We start from the raw sequence: 22,028 nt of genomic DNA, 5'->3' as shown, positions 1-22,028 counted from the left end.
AATATATAATTATATCAATAAAACACAGCCACAACCAACATGTTTGTAAGATGGATTCTAAATACTCCCTCACTTTTTTCAAGGTGCGAGCTCGAAGGGAGTATCTTCACAAACTAGGGTGCGATTTTCTGACTGACAAATCCAACGCGTTTCGTCTTATCGACTTCATCAGGGGTAACTTGTTTGGGGACAAGATAATATTCTATTTGAGAAAAACTGCTATTGTGAAATAGGAATATCATATATACATATATGTATATACATAAATATGCACCTATATATATATGTGGTATGTAAAAGAATATATACCTACCGCATATAAGAAAAAAGGCTAGTTCGCTCTCGATGGATTTATATGGCAGAACGTAACCTGAAATATGAATAACACATTCTAAGATGTGTTTATTTGGTGGAACTACTGAAACATTATTATCATCTGCTTTGGTGTCACAAAACATACCTCAAAAAATGGGAATTAATCACAGTCTCCTCTATTAGGATTTAGTAAGTGGAGTTCCTATATTCAGGCTCCTAGCCGGAGTGGTAATTCTTTTTGGATATAAAATCTATAGAATAGTCGTGTTTTTGTAAACACTGCCTGATAGAAAAGGAAAAGGGAATCAAATATCGACTACTTTTAATGGTTTCGCACCTATTGAAACCTATTAATTGATTATAGGAGATAACATACCTTAAAACTAATTAAGCATGATTCCTTAAAGGCCGTCTAGAAAATACTCTTGATTATAGTCCGTTGGGAGTGCCGACAACTGTATGCCGGCGTTTTTGCAAACTGCTAAAAGGAACACATAAATGTTGGTATTTATATAGAGATACTTGTCCATGTAATTTATTACACGGTCACGCCAATCCTACTATAAACATACCTAGAGTATGGTCTCCAGTTCTTATAATCAAAGTTATTATTAGTTCAAATGTTTACTCACATGAAATTCTGAAAGAATTTAAACTTAAATTTAATTTTTAGTGTAAGGTGTGTCAGTCATAGAAAATCACTAACAAATATATGAATGTACATACCAAAACTCAAATAGCTGGTTTGATAATCACAGGAATATAAAAGATGCGACTTCCTCAATAGATCTCAAGGAATAAATCTTTTCAGAGAAATGAGAACATTGTCGTTGTCACATAGAGAGCACAATAGAAATAGTAGCAGTTTACAATGATTTTCACAGAATAAATCCTTTCAAGAAACCAACAACCCTATTGCTATTCAAAGAAAGGCTCAGTTCTAATACTAAGAATAATGGCTAAATCCAGCAGATCTCATAAAGTCATTCTTATAAAAAATCAAAGTATTATTGATACTTACAAGGGCCCACTTTTAGCAATAAGAAAAATCCCAACTCCTCAGTAACAAACCAGCAAAAGATTTACAGTCATAATTATTAGTTAAAACCTTCACAAGATGAAACAGATAGAAATGATATGAGGACTCACCCTGGAGGAGATTTGGCTGTATATGGAAGTCACAGAATTAATTGGTGATTTCTGCAGCTGTTATTTAAGCTGCTAGCACACTTACATCACTTCCTTTAATTAGATCACTCTTAATAATTATACTAGCCTGAATAAAGCTAAAAGACTTTATTTGTAAATCCATATTTTTCTTCTAGGGAAATCCCTGGGTGATAGTGATTATTTAATGTCAATTTAGCATTTACTTCATACCTTACACGGATCTAAAATCGTTTTGAGGGGTGCTAAAATGCTTGCACCTGATCGGACAAGCATACTTCCGATATGCGTTCCAATCTGCGTTCCATCTATTGATTCGTTCACTTCCCCTACTCGACTCTTCACTTCATAGGTAGGAGTCAGAGAGAGAGCTGCCTTATTGGTACAGACTCTCCCTCGAGCCGCACCTCCCTTTGATGCACGTCGCGTCATGAGACGTGTCCTCCTGTTCCGACACGTCCCATTCCATCTATACCGGTCGAAAGCGCAATGGGGCGTGTCTACCTACTCTGACGCATTAAGCGTCACTGATGCTGGATGGGCCGGCTTGGCTCCAAGTTCCGTGTGTGATACATCATGGGCACGTGACACAGCGCACACACCCTGATGTATATAATCCCGTGATCTCAACTATTTGCATAACGGGAACCGCGTCCCTGTATCCTAGCAACCTCTGATGTGTGACGCATCGTGGGCACGTGACACAGCACGCACACCCTGATGTGTATAGTCACGTGGTCTCAACTATCTACATGACGGGAATCGCGTCCCGGTATCCTAGCAACCTCCAATGTCAACCTATGGCATCCTGATGTCCTAGCAACCTCTAATCTCAGCCTGTGGTTTAAATAGTGTTATGGTCACCTACCCACCTCTAGGGTTGACAAGCCCACATGTGAGACACTGCCTCTTGGCTTCCTTTCCCCACTATTCACTATGTGTGAATGATCTATCATTAAACATTTTCTCAATTAGAAATGCATGTACATTTATTATTCTCCTATTCCAAGAGTATTATATGGAACATGATAAGCTTCGATAACCCTTATTCTCTCAGAGAGTGTTATAAGTAATATAATAAACTTCAATAGCAGTTATTTTTATGATTATGACATGGATTTTGTTGAAAAATATGTTAACCTATCCACCTTTGGTAGAGCATTAGTTTAATATAAACTCATAACCGTGACATAATTTTACAGTGGAATTACCCATTTCTCATCCCAATAGCCTTTTTTAAATGGTCAAATTTTATTAATTTTATCACTAATTATTTAAATGTGCATATAACTACTAATGCACATGTTATATATATATAACATGTGCAGAGAGAGTTAGATTTGGGTGTGGTGTGTTCAATCTGCAATCTAAATTGCAGTGTAAAAATAAAGCAGCCAGTATTTACCCTGCACAGAAACAAAATAACCCACCCAAATCTAACTCTCTCTGCACATGTTACATCTGCCTCCCCTGCAGTGCACATGGTTTTGCCCAACTGCTAACAAAATTCCTGCTGCGATCAACTCGGAATGAGGGCCATAGAGAGATTGTGAGAAATAGAGAATACAAGCGCTCAAAATGTGTTAAATTGTATAAAAGGTGAAAGCAGGTATAGGAGATGGTAAATTCGGCCGAGTCACTTATCTGGTCTTAAGTAGACATTGATCTGACAACCGTCATTTGGAACTCAGTACATGTAAATAAAGAAAAAACGGCAAAACATAGTGTGTACCCAGGGCCGGTGCAAGGTCTCTCTGCACCCTAGGCAAATCTTCAGCCTAGTGCCCCTAACCTGCAATCCCACCCACGACCACCTCCCAGAAGAGAGATGCAGGTGGCCACTAGGTGGGCAGGGGTGAGTTGCATCATTATACATATACAGAAAAGCTGCCATAAGACTGTGAAACACGCCAGGTGACCAGCCTCTGGCTTCTGGGTGTTACTAAAACCTTATCCAAGATGCCATCTGTGGTCACCAACTGCCATTGGGACTACAAGTAAAAAAAAACCTGTGGATGAATAAAAGGGGAATCCGTGCATATTGCATAGGATTCTATTGCTGTGGTCTGGACCATCGCTAATTGTAATGGCCAACCTTTTTCCACAGGATCAGTAGTTATCTACCTTAAACTGGACTATTTCCCTAAAAAGGCTTAATATCTGTGTACACATGGCCCACTGTTTGTATGTATATTATAACTATGCATGCCCTTAAGACAATGGTTCCCAAACTTTTTTGCGTTATGGCGCCCTAGAGTATCAGAATTTTTTTCACGGCACCCCTAGGACAAACATTTCTTATTGAGAAATTTAGAAAGAAATATTAAATTAAGTAGATTGTGTTTATAGGTTATCCTTAGACTCAATTGTGTGGTGATGGACGAGATTTGCTTCTGTTTGGCCACATATTTTATGACTGGCAGCCACCAGCACTAGTTTTGCCTATTATATTGACCATAAATAATTTGAATTGGTCCTGGACCATAAATCTAGGGCACCCCTGCAAGTGTCCCGAGGCACCCCAGGGAGCCATGGCACACAGTTTGGGAACCACTGCCTTAAGATGAATATCTCAGAAATGGCCAGAGACTGGTAAACAAGGCCCCTATTCATGATTTTAGATGCATTATATTTCCTAAACATTTTTATTGTCTCTCCTTCTTTCTCTCCTAGACATGCTTTTTCTCTCCTTGACACTCCCTCTCTCCCAGTTGCCTCCTCCCTCTCCGACACTCTTTCTTGCTCCCCTCTCTCTGACACCATCTGTCTCCCAGTCCCTTTCCCTCTCTCCCTGATACCATGTATTTCTCCCTCCTCTCCTCCCTCTCTCTGTCCCTGACACCCACTCTTTCTCTCTCTACTCTTATCCCTCTCTCTTTCTCCAGCAACCTCTCTCTGTTGTTCCTCTATGTCTTTCTCTGTCTCCCCTCTTTCCTTCTCTCTTGAAGACATGCTCTCTCTCGCTCCTCTCTCTCCCTGACACCCTCTCTTGCTCTCCCCTCTCTTTCTATCATTCCCTCTCTTTTCCTGACACCCTCTCTTTCTTCCTGACACACTCTCTCTGTCTTTCTACATCTCTTTTTTACTCCTCTCTCTGCCTGACACCACCTCTCTCGTTCACCTCTCTTTTTCTCATTTCCTCACTTTCCCTAACACCCTCTCTCTCTCTTTCCCTGACCCCCCCTCTCCTTGACACCCTCTCTCCCTTTCTCTCTCTTTCTTGCTCCAATATCTCTAACTTCTCTCTCTCTTGTTCTCTCATCCCTCCCTCTCTTTATCATCTTCCTCTCTCTCCCTGACACCCTCTTTGTCTCTCACACTCCCCTTACTCTCTCTCCTGCTCCCCTAAGGGGCAAAGTAGTTACAGCAGTGGGGTGCTGAATCTAATTATTAGTGGGAGCCCCCACACATTTGTTGCCCTGGGGCCCCCACTAGCCTTAATCCGGCCCTGGATGTGTGCAGAGAAAATGGTGGCATCCTGGTGCATCAGCTGACAGTACATGTGACTGAATTGGTAGCATGTGTGACCAACTATGGTCAGTGCGGGGGAGAGTAATATATAATCTGCACATACTGAGGGATTATACATAAACATTTTCATGGAAATATTAATGTACTGTTGTATTATTTTGTATTGCTACTTGCTGCTGGAGGGTAGAGAGCTCTTTGCTGCACACCAGACAACATACACAAATATGACAATAATGATATTATATCTGTTAGTGTGTATAAATATACTAGTTGTTCTACCCGCTCTTTGCCTGGGAATTTAAATGAGTGATAAAAATTTGGTAAATCTATAGAGATTTGTTAATGTAAGTGAAATTTAATCCATGGTTCTTCGCGTTACCTGAGGATCACCCGTAGCAGATATGGTAAAAAGTGACAGGACCCACTTTTGTAGATTTACTAAATTCTACACACTGGAGGTGCAATCCAAAATTTGATACGATTGTCCATTTGGGCGTTATCGTTCACACAACACAAGCCACTTTTCACCCCCTTAGGGGAGGTTTATTATAATTCTAATTATGTAGTTTTCCTAATTCCCACCTGAAGAATACCTATGTTACATTTCAGCTTGCTAACATATCGGGATATCGGGAAGAGAATTAGTGATGAGTGAGTGAGGGCTTTCACATATATATATATTTGTTTTTATTTTATTTTTTTCAAGATTTGTTCAAACTTTTTATTGGTGCCAATTTGATTATATGATTTACAGTGAATCACTGTGATGTTCCTGCTGCTGGTAAATTCAACAGGTCTTTCTACTGATACTCTGCCTGGACAATAGGTGACTCCTAAACAAAAGTTCCATTTGGTGACATAACAGGAGGCCAGAGGCTGCTGTGATCTAATTAGAATGCAAGGTGTTACCACTGCCAGGGTGTAATTACCATTTCCCATTGTAGTAAGTGACTTTAGGAATATTTACACCTCATTTACAAGACAAGAAGCTGGTCACGAGAAGCTGATGTGCTGAGTGACTATATACTAATGTTATGTGACCCTCATTTACATGTCACCTCTCAGTGTAAGAATTCCTTCTGCCCATCCTGGGAACTACTGGGGATAGATGGGGAGGAGTGACTATAAATAGTCTGTATCAGGCCACTGATAGCTGATGGAGGAGCTGCTGGATGAGTTACTGGTTGGAGAGCAGGGAGGATGGAGCAGTAAGAGAGAGACAGAGGAAGGATCTTCAGAGTAAGGTGATTATATTATACAATAGCTGAATACCCGTGCTTCGCTGCGGGATAAAGATGGTAAATTAGAATTATAGTTGTTCGGTAAATGACATTGGTTGGAGATCTAGTATATAGGCATATCTTGCGTCCCTGACCCACTTTGTGTAGTGGCCAGACACATTTTTGGTCCCCCCAAGGGACCCTGCTCTTTCCACTATACAACTCTCAGTCTGTGGCTTCTATCTGCCTCCATGCCCCTCCTCACATCATGTCAGTGCCTCTGTGAAATGATAAATTTATTTACAGTTTCTTATATAGGGCAGCACATTATACATCTGATGCAGTCTGTGCTGCTGGGGGACCCTGCTACTTCCACTATATAATAGTGATGAGCGGATTCGGTTTTACTCGGTTCTCAAAACGGCATCTTATTGGCTCACGGATGTCACGTGTTTTGGATAGCCAATAAGATGCCGTTTTGAGAACCGAGTAAAACCGAGTAAAACCGAGTAAAACCGAACCTCGCTCATCACTACTATATAACTCTCAGTGTGTGTTTGTGCTACCTCCATTCCCCTTCTGACATCATGTCACTGCCCCTGTCACATGCAGCCCTGTCCTGCCTGACATACCATGCATCTCCTAGTATACTCTGTGTTGCTGGAGACCCTGCTCCTCCCACTATATGACCATCAGCGTGTGGCTTCCTGCTACCTCCATTCACCTCCTCATATCATATCATATCACTGCCACTTTCACATGAAGCCCTGTCATCACTGACATGTCATGTATGTCCTGATATAGTCTGTGCTGCTGGCCCACCCATAGGGGTGCTAGTGGTGTGTTACCCCCACAGTGTTTGTTCCCAGATTGTAAGTCATATGTGTAGCAAGTTTGTTGTAAATTGGTACAGACATTCTGGAGTTATGCTGTTTTCTGAAATACTCTGTGCTGCTGTCCAACCCTTATGGGTGCTAGGGGTGTCTTACTCCCTCAGTGTTTGTTCCCAGATTGTAAGTCATATGTCTACCAAGTGTGGTGGAAATTGGTCCAGGCATTCCGGAGTTATGCTGTCTCCTGATATACTCTGTGCTGCTGTTCCACCCCCACAGTGTTTGTTCCCAGATTGTAAGTCATATGTGTAGCAAGTTTGTTGTAAATTGGTACAGACATTCTGGAGTTATGCTGTTTTCTGAAATACTCTGTGCTGCTGTCCAACCCCTATGGGTGCTAGGGGTGTCTTACTCCCACAGTGTTTGTTCCCAGATTGTAAGTCATATATCTACCAAGTGTGGTGGAAATTGGTCCAGGCATTCCGGAGTTATGCTGTCTTCTGATATACTCTGTGCTGCTGTTCCACCCCCATAGTTTTGCTTTAAAATATTAACTGTTTTCTAACAGGACAAATAAGGAGCAGGATTCCCAATAAGAATATTAGAAGACATTGTGGAAAAGGTCATTGTTCTCAGATCAAGTCAACCAAAGACGTCATTTCTTCTTACGACTCTGGAGATTTCATAAAAAATATTTCCATTTTCTGGACAGAGAAAACTTTCAACAATTAATTTGTTTCTCCAATGCATGATGAGTCTCAAAGGAGAGAAACCACATCTGTGCTCTGAGTGTGACAAACGCTTTACATATAAATCACATCTTCTCATACATCAGAGGATTCACACAGGAGAGAAACTATTTGAATGTTATGAATGCAGCAAATGTTATTTCAAGAAGTCACATCTTGTAGCACATCAGAGGAGTCACACAGGAGAGAGACCATTTACATGCTCTGAATGCAGCAAATGTTTTCGCGATAAGAAACAACTTGTCATACATCAGAGGAGTCACACAGGAGAAAAACCATTTACATGTTCTGAGTGCAGCAAATGTTTTTCCTGCAAGACAAGTCTTATTAGACATCACTGGAGTCACACAGGAGAGAAACCATTTACATGTTCTGAGTGCAGCAAGTGTTTTTCCTGCAAGTCACATCTTGTTAGACATCAGAGGAGTCACACGGGAGAGAAACCATTTACATGTTCTGAGTGCAACAAGTGTTTTTCCTACAAGTCACAGCTTGTTATACATCAGATGATTCACACAGGAGAGAAACCATTTACATGTTCTGAGTGCAGCAAGTGGTTTTCCTGCAAGTCACATCTTGTTACACATCAGATGATTCACACAGGAGAGAAACCATTTACATGTTCTGAGTGCAGCAAGTGTTTTTCCTGCAAATCACAGCTTGTTGCACATCAGATGATTCACACAGGGGACACACCATTTACATGTTCTGAGTGCAGCAAGTGTTTTTCCTGCAAGTCACAGCTTGTTACACATCAGATGATTCACACAGGAGAGAAACCATTTACATGTTCTGAGTGCAGCATGTGTTTTTCCTGCAAGTCACATCTTGTCAGACATCAGCGAATTCACACAGGAGAGAAACCATTTACATGTTCTGAGTGCAGCAAGTGTTTTTCCTGCAAGTCACAGCTTGTTACACATCAGATGATTCACACAGGAGAGAAATCATTCACATGTTCTGAGTGCAGCAAGTGTTTTTCCTGCAAGTCACATCTTGTTAGACATCAGAGAATTCACACAGGAGAGAAACCATTTACATGTTCTGAGTGCAGCAAGTGTTTTTCCTGCAAGACACATCTTGTTACACATCAGATGATTCACACAGGAGAGAAACCATTTACATGTTCTGAGTGCAGCAAGTGTTTTTCCTGCAAGTCACAGCTTGTTAAACATCAGATGATTCACACAGGGGAGACACCATTTACATGTTCTGAGTGCAGCAAGTGTTTTTCCTGCAAGTCACAGCTTGTTACACATCAGATGATTCACACAGGAGAGAAACCATTTACATGTTCTGAGTGCAGTAAGTGTTTTTCCTGCAGGTCACATCTTGTTACACATCAGAGGAGTCACACAGGAGAGAAGCCATTTAAATGCTTTGACTGTAGCAAGAGTTTTGCTAACAAGAAAACACTAATTAATCACATGAAGAGTCACTCTGAGGGCCTGAATGTAGCATGTGTTTCTTAATTAAGTTAACTTGCACCAGCACATTATGTATTCCAGGGAGGCAATAGTTATTTTCTGAATATGGGAAGTGTTTTATATAAATCAGTCTTGCTAAAGACTAATACCCATTTCACACCACCTGAGGCGGGTCACACCTGGGAGCCCAACACAGGTGTGACCCGCCTCAGGCCACTTGCCGTCGCTGTCCACAACCCGGCATATTGCATGGTTGGTGACATCAGTGGTGACGCGTGGGTGCAGCGATTGGAGATCACATGTTCTCTAAGTGCCGCCAATCCACACAGTGAACTGGAAACGGGTCGCATCAACCCGGCTCCCGTTTACACAGCACAACAAATCAGATTGTTATATGTGTTAACTTGTTGATACTAGAAAGCTAATAGCTGAGATCTGGTTGCTATGGGTTACAACACATTCTTGAGTTTAATAGCTAAAGCCAAAAGAGATCACACTGTGTACCAGGCTAATACTAAAGAACATTTAATATGATTTCTCTGACGTCCTAGTGGATGCTGGGAACTCCGTAAGGACCATGGGGAATAGCGGCTCCGCAGGAGACTGGGCACAAAAGTAAAAGCTTTATGACTAGCTGGTGTGCACTGGCTCCTTCCCCTATGACCCTCCTCCAAGCCTCAGTTAGATTTTTGTGCCCGAACGAGAAGGGTGCATGCTAGGTAGCTCTCCTGAGCTGCTTAGAGTAAAAGTTTAAATAGGTTTTTTTATTTTCAGTGAGTACTGCTGGCAACAGGCTCACTGCATCGTGGGACTAAGGGGAGAAGAAGCGAACTCACCTGCGTGCAGAGTGGATTGGGCTTCTTGGCTACTGGACATTAGCTCCAGAGGGACGATCACAGGCCCAGCTTGGATGGGTCCCGGAGCCGCGCCGCCGGCCCCCTTACAGAGCCAGAAGAGCGAAGAGGTCCGGAAAAATCGGCGGCAGAAGACGTTCCTGTCTTCAATAAGGTAGCGCACAGCACCGCAGCTGTGCGCCATTGCTCTCAGCACACTTCACACTCCGGTCACTGAGGGTGCAGGGCGCTGGGGGGGAGCGCCCTGAGACGCAATAAAACACGTTTTAAACCTTATATGGCAAAAGAAATGCATCACATATAGCTCCTGGGCTATATGGATGCATTTAACCCCTGCCAGTTTTCCTAAAAAAAGTGGGAGAAAAGGCCGCCGAGAAGGGGGCGGAGCCTATCTCCTCAGCACACAAGCGCCATTTTCCCTCACAGCTCCGCTGGAAGGACGGCTCCCTGACTCTCCCCTGCAGTCCTGCACTACAGAAACAGGGTAAAACAAGAGAGGGGGGGGCACTATTTGGCAGATAATACAAATACAGCAGCTATAGAAGGGAGAAACACTTATATAAGGTTATCCCTGTATATATATAGCGCTCTGGTGTGTGCTGGCAAACTCTCCCTCTGTCTCCCCAAAGGGTTCGTGGTGTCCTGTCCTCTATCAGAGCATTCCCTGTGTGTGTGCTGTGTGTCGGTACGATTGTGTCGACATGTATGAGGAGGAAAATGATGTGGAGGCGGAGCAATTGCCTGTAATAGTGATGTCACCCCCTAGGGAGTCGACACCTGACTGGATGGTCGTATGGAAGGAATTACGTGACAGTGTCAGCACTTTGCAAAAAACTGTTGACGACATGAGACAGCCGGCAAATCAAAGCGCCCGTTACCTCAGATGGTCGACACAGACCCAGACACGGATACTGACTCCAGTGTCGACGGTGAGGAGACAAACGTAATGTCCAGTAGGGCCACACGTTACATGATCACGGCAATGAAGGAGGCTTTGAACATTTCTGATACTACAAGTACCACAAAAAAGGGTATTATGTGGGGTGTGAAAAAACTACCCATAGTTTTTCCTGAATCAGATGAATTAAATGAGGTGTGTGACAAAGCGTGGGTTTCCCCCGATAAAAAACTGCTAATTTCGAATAAATTATTGGCATTATACCCTTTCCCGCCAGAGGTTAGGGCGCGTTGGGAAACACCCCCTAGGATAGATAAGGCGCTCACACGCTTATCAAAACAAGTGGCGTTACCGTCTCCTGATACGGCCGCCCTCAAGGAACCAGCTGATAGAAAGCTGGAAAATATCCTAAAAGGTATATACACACATACTGGTGTTTTACTGCGACCAGCAATCGCCTCAGCCTGGATGTGCAGCGCTGGAGTGGCTTGGTCGGATTCCCTGACTGGAAATATTGATACCCTGGATAGGGACAGTATATTATTGACTATAGAGCATTTAAAGGATGCATTACTATATATGCGAGATGCACAGAGGGATATTTGCACCCTGGCATCAAGAGTAAGTGCGCTGTCCATTTCTGCCAGAAGAAGTTTATGGACACGACAGTGGTCAGGTGATGCGGATTCCAAACGGCATATGGAAGTATTGCCGTATAAAGGGGAGGAGTTATTTGGGGTCGGTCCATCGGACCTGGTGGCCACGGCAACGGCTGGGAAATTCACCTTTTTACCCCAGGTCACCTCTCAGCAGAAAAAGACACCGTCTTTTCAGACTCAGTCCTTTCGTCCCCATAAGGGCAAGCGGGCAAAAGGCCACTCATTTCTGCCCCGGGGCAGAGGAAGGGGAACAAGACTGCAGCAGGCAGCCTCTTCCCAGGAGCAGAAGCCCTCCCCCGCTTCTGCCAAGTCTTCAGCATGACGCTGGGGCTTTACAAGCGGACTCTGGCACGGTGGGGGCCCGTCTCAAAAATTTCAACGCGCAGTGGGCTCACTCGCAAGTGGACCCCTGGATCCTGCAGGTAGTATCACAGGGGTACAAATTGGAATTCGAGACGTCTCCCCCTCGCCGGTTCCTGAAGTCTGCTCTACCAACGTCTCCCTCCGACAGGGAGGCGGTATTGGAAGCTATTCACAAGCTGTATTCCCAGCAGGTGATAATCAAGGTACCCCTCCTACAACAGGGAAAGGGGTATTATTCCACGCTGTTTGTGGTACCGAAGCCGGACGGCTCGGTGAGACCGATTTTAAATCTGAAATCCTTGAACACTTACATAAAAAGGTTCAAATTCAAGATGGAGTCACTCAGAGCAGTGATAGCGAACCTGGAAGAAGGGGACTAATATTAATATGGTGTCTCTGGACATCAAAGATGCTTATCTCCATGTCCCAATCTACCCTTCTCACCAAGGGTACCTCAGGTTTGTGGTACAAAACTGTCATTATCAGTTTCAGACGCTGCCGTTTGGATTGTCCACGGCACCACGGGTCTTTACCAAGGTAATGGCCGAAATGATGATTCTTCTTCGAAGAAAAGGCGTCTTAATTATCCCTTACTTGGATGATCTCCTGATAAGGGCAAGGTCCAGGGAACAGTTAGAGGTCGGAGTAGCACTATCTCAGGTAGTGCTACGTCAGCACGGGTGGATTCTAAATATTCCAAAATCGCAGCTGATTCCAACAACACGTCTACTGTTCCTAGGGATGATTCTGGACACAGTCCAGAAAAAGGTGTTTCTCCCGGAGGAGAAGGCCAGGGAGTTATCCGAGCTAGTCAGGAACCTCCTAAAACCAGGACAAGTGTCAGTGCATCAATGCACAAGGGTGCTGGGAAAGATGGTGGCTTCTTACGAAGCGATTCCATTCGGAAGATTCCATGCAAGAACTTTTCAGTGGGATCTGCTGGACAAATGGTCCGGATCGCATCTTCAGATGCATCAGCGGATAACCCTATCTCCAAGGACAAGGGTGTCTCTCCTGTGGTGGTTGCAGAGTGCTCATCTTCTAGAGGGCCGCAGATTCGGCATTCAGGACTGGATTCTGGTGACCACGGATGCCAGCCTGAGAGGCTGGGGAGCAGTCACACAGGGAAGAAATTTCCAGGGCTTGTGGTCAAGCATGGAAACGTCTCTTCACATAAATATCCTGGAACTAAGGGCAATTTACAATGCCCTAAGTCAAGCAAGGCCTCTGCTTCAGGGTCAGCCGGTATTGATCCAATCGGACAACATCACGGCAGTCGCCCACGTAAACAGACAGGGCGGCACAAGAAGCAGGAGGGCAATGGCAGAAGCTGCAAGAATTCTTCGCTGGGCGGAAAATCATGTGATAGCACTGTCAGCAGTGTTCATTCCGGGAGTGGACAACTGGGAAGCAGACTTCCTCAGCAGACACGACCTCCACCGGGGGGAGTGGGGACTTCACCCAGAAGTCTTCCACCTGATTGTAAACCGTTGGGAAAAACCAAAGGTGGACATGATGGCGTCCCGTCTCAACAAAAAACTAGACAGATATTGCGCCAGGTCAAGGGACCCTCAGGCAATAGCGGTGGACGCTCTGGTAACACCGTGGGTGTACCAGTCAGTGTATGTGTTCCCTCCTCTGCCTCTCATACCCAAAGTACTGAGAATCATAAGAAGGAGAGGAGTAAGAACTATACTCGTGGCTCCGGATTGGCCAAGAAGGACTTGGTACCCGGAACTTCAAGAGATGCTCACGGAGGACTTGTGGCCTCTACCTCTAAGAAAGGACCTGCTCCAGCAGGGACCTTGTCTGTACCAAGACTTACCGCGGCTGCGTTTGACGGCATGGCGGTTGAACGCCGGATCCTGAAGGAAAAAGGCATTCCAGATGAAGTCATCCCTACCCTGATCAAGGCCAGGAAGGATGTAACCGCAAAACATTATCACCGCATTTGGCGGAAATATGTTGCGTGGTGTGAGGCCAAGAAGGCCCCTACAGAGGAATTTCAACTGGGTCGTTTCCTGCATTTCCTGCAAACAGGACTGTCTATGGGCCTAAAATTAGGGTCCATTAAGGTTCAAATTTCGGCCCTGTCAATCTTCTTCCAGAAAGAACTGGCTTCAGTGCCTGAAGTTCAGACGTTTGTCAAAGGGGTACTGCATATACAGCCTCCTTTTGTGCCTCCAGTGGCACCTTGGGATCTCAATGTAGTTTTGGGGTTCCTAAAATCACTTTGGTTTGAACCACTCACCACTGTGGAATTAAGATATCTCACATGGAAGGTGGTCATGCTGTTAGCCCTGGCTTCAGCCAGGCGTGTCTCAGAATTGGCGGCTTTATCATATAAAAGCCCTTACCTAATTTTTCATTCAGACAGGGCAGAATTGAGGACTCGTCCTCAATTTCTCCCTAAGGTGGTTTCAGCGTTTCACATGAACCAGCCTATTGTGGTACCTGCGGCTACTAGGGACTTGGAGGACTCCAAGTTGCTGGACGTAGTCAGGGCCCTGAAAATATATGTTTCCAGGACGGCTGGAGTCAGAAAATCTGACTCGCTGTTTATCCTGTATGCACCCAACAAGCTGGGTGCTCCTGCTTCTAAGCAGACGATTGCTCGTTGGATTTTTAGTACAATTCAGCTTGCACATTCTGTGGCAGGCCTGCCACAGCCAAAATCTGTAAAAGCCCATTCCACAAGGAAAGTGGGCTCATCTTGGGCGGCTGCCCGAGGGGTCTCGGCTTTACAACTTTGCCGAGCAGCTACTTGGTCAGGGGCAAACACGTTTGCTAAATTTTACAAATTCGATACCCTGGCTGAGGAGGACCTGGAGTTCTCTCATTCGGTGCTGCAGAGTCATCCACACTCTCCCGCCCGTTTGGGAGCTTTGGTATAATCCCCATGGTCCTTACGGAGTTCCCAGCATCCACTAGGACGTCAGAGAAAATAAGAATTTACTTACCGATAATTCTATTTCTCGTAGTCCGTAGTGGATGCTGGGCGCCCATCCCAAGTGCGGATTGTCTGCAATACTTGTATATAGTTACTGTTACAAAAATCGGGTTGTTTATTGTTGTGAGCCATCTTTTCAGAGGCTCCTACGTTTATCATACTGTTAACTGGGTTCAGATCACAAGTTGTACGGTGTGATTGGTGTGGCTGGTATGAGTCTTACCCGGGATTCAAGATCCTTCCTTATTATGTACGCTCGTCCGGGCACAGTATCCTAACTGAGGCTTGGAGGAGGGTCATAGGGGGAGGAGCCAGTGCACACCAGCTAGTCATAAAGCTTTTACTTTTGTGCCCAGTCTCCTGCGGAGCCGCTATTCCCCATGGTCCTTACGGAGTTCCCAGCATCCACTACGGACTACGAGAAATAGAATTATCGGTAAGTAAATTCTTATTTTTTTTTAAAAACTAGAATCATTATAAAAGTATACACATTAATAACCATGACAGAGTACCTAGAGATCCATCTCAGCCAGGACTGTCATTCTGACCCGATTGCTAGCTGCAATTTATCGCAGCGCAGTGATCGGGTCGAACCTGCGCATGCTGGATGGCCAAAGGCCGTTGTTCCCTAGTGATTGCCTCTGCCTGATTGACAGGCAGAGGCAGTCACTGGGTGGAAGGAAGCGGCACGGCAGCGTTTGGCTGCCGTTATGGGGGCGCGGTCCGGCCAACGCAGGACCCGGACTGTGGGGGGCAGCGGCTGCGTGACATCACACGCAGACACTGCAACCGGGGGCAGCAACGATCAACTCCCGGTCAGCCGCAGAATCTGCGCTGGCCGGGAGTTACTCAGCAAGTACAAAAGCATCGCTGCTATGCGATGCTTTTGTACTTGTTCGGAGGGTGGGGGGGGGGGGGGGGAGGACAGATATGCGGGGCGAACTAGCCCTGTGCTGGGCGTCCCCCCGCATGACTGGGAACATGATCAACTCGGAATGACCCCCATAGACCGAATGACCATGTTCAAGTAATATCTGTAATAACCATTCGGGTTACTGGTGACTGTTCCCATAACACTTTATATTGAATAAAATTATAATTTGATGATGTGTTGATGGTGTTTTTGATTATGGGACAAATATATTTTATTAGAATGACAAATTTCTTTACATTCTTCTGCTTTTTAGAAAATAGAACCATTGTAGATATTTAAAGGGCTGTGTGCTGCTGATGACTATATAGCAAACAATTTTACCCCCATAAGATTTTTTATTAGCAGTCAGCAAATGTACTTTTCAGCGCCGTAACTAGTCATTTTAGCGCTGTGTGCAAGAAACAGCATCTGCACAACCCCTTCCCCCATATTCAAAACAGGATCAGTGCGTGCCGTAGGCATACGGCAAAAATACACAACAGGAAGGTAGAGCCCCCTTTTTTACACATTACGGCAGCAGAGTCTCCTTTTTTTACACTTTACGGCAGCAGAGTCCCCTTTTTTACACATTACGGTAGCAGAGTCCCCTTTTTTACACATTACGTCAGTAGAGTCCTCTTTTTACACATTACGATGGAAGACTCCCCCTTTTTGCACAGTACAGCAGCAGAGTCCAGGGGGGAAGGGGTTTGAGAGAGTATGAAAGTGTGGGTGTAATACTTACCTTTGACCAGCCGACAGTCCTCTTGTCCTTCCCGCTCCCGCCTTAGTGCTGCAGCTCTGTGCAGGGCACTGTGGGTGGGCAGGGAGAGATGTCATCTCTCCCAGAACACTGGGGGGGGGGGGGGGGGGGGGCGAGGTGATTGAGCTGCAGCACCGCCTGGCTACCTATGTGAGAAGATGTAGGCGGGCAATGCACTGCAGCTGAGCTGAGTGGTGACGGTGGGCGGATGGCCAGGTGGCTGCAGACACCACAGTGTGGCAGCGGCATGGCCAGGTGGGTGTTGCCAATGGTCCTGCACCCACAGTGCATCTACACTGTGTGCCAGGCACCACTGGCAATCACCTAGTTATGGACGATATATACATACAGTTAGGGGGGCTATAGAGAAGTACTGCTGCAGTGGCACTACCCCACAGCTGACAAGGTATGCTGTGACAGATGCAGGTAGAAATACAAGACCCCCTTCAGACATGCAGACCCCAGCCTGCTCACCTCGGCATGGTGATCTCCAGCACTGCAGTTACATAGGGCAGACCAGATCAGGAGAAGCATGAGATGGCTGCTCACACCAGAAAGTGCATTGGATCTGTGTCAGGGCAGCCCCAGAGTCCTGGCTGCTGATAACCCCACTGACTCCTATTGTCTTGCATTTTCAGCTCCCAGCCCCGGCCAGCACAGGCCAGCAGCAGCAGCTGAGCTTCTTGTCCTGGGAGGCGGAGCTTCTCTGTGTCTGGCTGAGAGGGAAGGAGGGAAGAGCAGGAGGCAGCATTGCATGGAAGCCGGACAGGTGACTGCAGAGCAGGGACGTACAAGCAAATGACATGTCAGTGCTCTCTGTGTGGTGGCTGTGAAGACCCGCGGCCACCACCAACATCCTGTAGTTGATGAAGGATAACTCTTTTCAGAATAATCCTTCATTCTAGTAGCAGCTGACCTCGTCGTAGCCCCCTAGTGGCCTTATGGCAGTACCGACCCTGCTTGCTCCTCGGACAGCTAACTAATGCTCTCCCGGAAGGCAAGGAGGTGTGGCTGGATGGAGCAGAGAGGCTGCAGTGGGGGGTACCACGGACGGAACGCTGCATAGTACATATACTGATCACATCTGCGTACGGTATTTTGCAGATGGCACTTGGGGAATACGGGAGTATGTCCCATGTGTGTGCTAGCAGATGCGCCCACAGTGCAGATGTGCCTTGTGCAACGCACCGCTGGCCCTCACCTAGTTACTGCACTAGTACTTTTTATCCCTTTCTATGGGAATAATTCAGGGTTTTGGCAGTCCTGCGATCAGAAAGTCTTCGCCTACAGGGGGAGTGTATTTTCGCTGTGCAAGTGTGTGATCGCATGTGTATCAGGGCTGTACAAACTGATTTTGTTCAGTCTCTGCGCAGCCCAGGACTTACTCAGCCGCTGCGATCGCATCAGCCTGTCCGGGGCCGGATTTGACGTCAGACATCCGCCCTGCAAACGCATGGACACGCCTGCGTTTTTCAAGATGCTCGTTGTTGACACCCACAGTTGACACCCACAAATGCCCTCTTCCTGTCAATCTCCTTGTGATCGCCCGCGTGATCGCTTTTTTCGCACCATCCCATCACTATGCACCGATGCCCGGTGTAGTCGTCCGACGCTTCTGCGCAATGCGGTGCATACGCATGAGCAGTTCGGACCTGATCGCAGGCTGCGAGAAAACGCACAGCAGGGATCAGGTCTGAATTACTTCCTATAGCTGGTGCTGAAATGTAAACACAGGGTCTTTCTTAAAGTCAGGGATTGCTCAGTAGAAGGAAACATACATAGAACTCCCTGCTCACTGATGTCTGTCTTTATCTCCTCTCATCCAGAAAACAATAGCACTGATGTCTGTCCTTATCTCCTCTCATCCAGAAAACAATAGCACTGATGTCTGTCCTTATCTTATCTCATCCAGAAAACAATAGCACTGAGGTCTGTCCTTATCTCCTCTCATCCACAAAACAATAGCACTGAGGTCTGTCCTTATCTCCTCTCATCCAGAAAACAATAGCACTGATGTCTGTCCTTATCTTCTCTCATCCAGAAAACAATAGCACTGAGGTCTGTCCTTATCTCCTCTCATCCACAAAACAATAGCGCTGATGTCTGTCCTTATCTCCTCTCATCCAGAAAACAATAGCACTGATGTCTGTCCTTATCTCCTCTTATCCAGAAAACAATAGCGCTGATGTCTGTCCTCATCTCCTCTCATCCAGAAAACAATAGCGCTGATGTCTGTCCTCATCTCCTCTCATCCAGAAAACAATAGCGCTGATGTCTGTCCTTATCTTCTCTCATCCAGAAAACAATAGCACTAATGTCATAACACACACAATTGTACATGCAACAGAGTATATACAATTGTATATATAGAGTATTTAGAATTGCATTATGGATGATATTCCATCTAATGAGCTCTCACTAATACAGATGTAGAGGAGTAGTATTCCTAATAGGTGTTTAGTCTGATGGGAATAGTACTGGGAACAGTAGTATCCCAGATATAATGTTCTACCCCAAATAACGTGCTGGATCCAGTGGTAGGTTTCTACTTTTGAGTCCTCCATATTATATTCAGTCCTCTTTTGTGCAGGTTAAATTAACCAAATAGCCAGTGGCGGACTCAACAGGGGGGCACCAAGGCACGTGCCCCCCCCCCCCCTCCCCCTCAACCCCACCCTGTTGTTTAGGAGATTTAAAAAAAAAAAAAAAAAATTTACTCACCGGTAATTCTATTTCTCGTAGTCCGTAGTGGATGCTGGGTACTCGGTAAGGACCATGGGGTATAGACGGGCTCCGCAGGAGACTGGGCACTCTTAAAAGAAAGATTAGGTACTATATCTGGTGTGCACTGGCTCCTCCCTCTATGTCCCTCCTCCAGACCTCAGTTAGGGAAACGGTGCCCGGAAGAGCTGATATTACTGGGAAAGGATATGGAATCCAGGGTAAGACTCATAACAGCCACACCAATCACACCGTACAACTTGTGATAACTATACCCAGTTAACAGTATGAAACAATAATGAGCCCCATTAACAGATGGCTCATAACAATAACCCTTCAGTGAAGCAATAACTATATACACGTATTGCAGAGAGTCCGCACGTGGGACGGGCTCCCAGCATCCACTACGGACTACGAGAAATAGAATTACCGATGAGTAAATTCTTATTTTCTCTGACATCCTAGTGGATGCTGGGTACTCCGTAAGGACCATGGGGATTATACCAAAGCTCCCAAACGGACGGGAGAGTGCGGATGACTCTGCAGCACCGAATGAGCAAACTCAAGGTCCTCCTCAGCCAGGGTATCAAACTTGTAGAATTTTGCAAAAGTGGAATGGGCTTTTACAGATTTTGGATGCGGCAGTCCAGCCGCAGAATGTGCAAGTTGAAACGTGCTACAGATCCAGCGAGCAATTGTCTACTTCAAAGCAGGAGCACCCAGCTTGTTGGGTGCATGCAGGATAAATAGCGAGTCAGTCTTTCTGACTCTAGCTGTCCTGGAAACATAGATTTTCAGGGCCCTGACTACGTCCAGTAACTTGGAATCCTCCAAGTCCCGAGTAGCCGCGGGCACCACAATAGGTTGGTTCAAATGAAACGCTGATACAACCTTAGGGAGAAACTGGGGACGAGTCCTCAGTTCCGCCCTGTCCATATGGAAAATCAGATAATAAGATGTTACTCACCGGTAAATCTATTTCTCGTAGTCCGTAGTGGATGCTGGGGACTCCGTAAGGACCATGGGGAATAGACGGGCTCCGCAGGAGACTGGGCACTCTAAAGAAAGATTTAGGACTATCTGGTGTGCACTGGCTCCTCCCCCTATGACCCTCCTCCAAGCCTCAGTTAGGCACTGTGCCCGGAAGAGCTGACACAATAAGGAAGGATTTTGAATCCCGGGTAAGACTCATACCAGCCACACCAATCACACCATATAACACGTGATAGGAACCCCGGTTAACAGTATGATAACAATTGGAGCCTCTGAAGAGATGGCTCACAACAAAACCCGATTTTTGTAACAATAACTATGTACAAGTATTGCAGACAATCCGCACTTGGGATGGGCGCCCAGCATCCACTACGGACTTCGAGAAATAGATTTACCGGTGAGTAAAATCTTATTTTCTCTGACGTCCTAGTGGATGCTGGGGACTCCGTAAGGACCATGGGGATTATACCAAAGCTCCCAAACGGGCGGGAGAGTGCGGATGACTCTGCAGCACCGAATGAGAGAACTCCAGGTCCTCCTCAGTCAGGGTATCAAATTTGTAGAATTTAGCAAACGTGTTTGCCCCTGACCAAGTAGCTGCTCGGCAAAGTTGTAAAGCCGAGACCCCTCGGGCAGCCGCCCAAGATGAGCCCACCTTCCTTGTGGAATGGGCTTTTATTGATTTAGGCTGCGGTAATCCTACCGCAGAATGCGCCAGCTGAATAGTGCTACAAATCCAGTGCGCAATAGACTGCTTAGAAGCAGGAGCACCCAGCTTGTTGGGTGCATACAGGATAAACAGCGAGTCAGTTTTCCTGACTCCAGCTGTCCTGGAAACAAATTTTCAGGGCCCTGACTACGTCCAGCAACTTGGAATCCTCCAAGTCCCTAGTAGCCGCAGGCACCACAATAGGTTGGTTCAAGTGAAAAGCTGAGACCACCTTCGGGAGAAACTGAGGACGAGTCCTCAACTCTGCCCTATCCATATGGAAAATCAGATAAGGGCTTTTACATGACAAAGCCGCCAATTCTGACACACGCCTGGCCGAGGCCAAGGCCAACAGCATGACCACTTTCCACGTGAGATACTTTAGCTCCACGGTTTTAAGTGGCTCAACCAATGCGACTTTAGGAAATCCAACACCACGTTGAGATCCCAAGGTGCCACAGGAGGCACAAAAGGACGCTGAATATGTAGCACTCCTTTAACAAAAGTCTGAACTTCAGGCAGTGAAGCCAGTTCTTTCTGGAAGAAAGTCGACAGAGCCGAAATCTGGACCTTGATGGACCCCAATTTGAGGCCCAACGTCACCCCTGCTTGCAGGAAGTGCAGGAATCGACCTAGTTGAAATTCCTCCGTCGGGGCCTTCATGGCCTCCCACCAAGCAACATGTTTCCGCCAAACGCAGTGATAATGTCTTGCGGTGTCATCCTTCCTGGCTTTTATCAGGGTAGGGATGACTTCCTCCGGAATACCCTTTTCCTTTAGGATCCGGTGTTCAACCGCCATGCCATCAAACGCAGCCGCGGTAAGTCTTGGAACAGACAGGGTCCCTGCTGCAGCAGGTCTTGGCAGAGCGGCAGAGGCCAAGGGTCCTTTGCCAGCATCTCTTGAAGTTCCGGGTTCCAAGCTCTTCTTGGCCAATCCGGAACCACGAGTATGGTTTTCACTCCTCGCCTTCTTATTATTCTCAGTACCTTGTGTATGAGAGGTAGAGGAGGAAACACATAA

At 46.0% G+C, this 22,028-nt stretch overlaps 1 protein-coding gene across 1 annotated transcript; it reads left to right on the top strand.

Moving 5' to 3' along the window:
- Positions 1 to 7,757: 7,757 nt before the first annotated feature.
- On the top strand, positions 7,758 to 9,286 carry LOC134934297 (oocyte zinc finger protein XlCOF7.1-like). Its single transcript, XM_063929761.1, has one exon. The coding sequence runs from the start codon at positions 7,758 to 7,760 to the stop codon at positions 9,225 to 9,227; it is 1,470 nt and encodes a 489-aa protein (XP_063785831.1). The 3' UTR covers positions 9,228 to 9,286.
- The last annotated feature ends 12,742 nt before the right edge of the window (positions 9,287 to 22,028 follow it).

Source organism: Pseudophryne corroboree, chromosome 6, assembly GCF_028390025.1.
Source record: "Pseudophryne corroboree isolate aPseCor3 chromosome 6, aPseCor3.hap2, whole genome shotgun sequence".
Taxonomy (NCBI): Eukaryota; Metazoa; Chordata; class Amphibia; order Anura; family Myobatrachidae; genus Pseudophryne; species Pseudophryne corroboree.
The sequence above is the reverse complement of the archived record's forward strand: the minus strand, read 5'-3'. Positions and strand labels throughout refer to the sequence as shown.

Bases quoted from the DNA above. Each gene is read 5' to 3' on its own strand.
- LOC134934297 (XM_063929761.1), top strand. From the start codon at position 7,758: ATGAGTCTCAAAGGAGAGAAACCACATCTGTGCTCTGAGTGTGACAAA.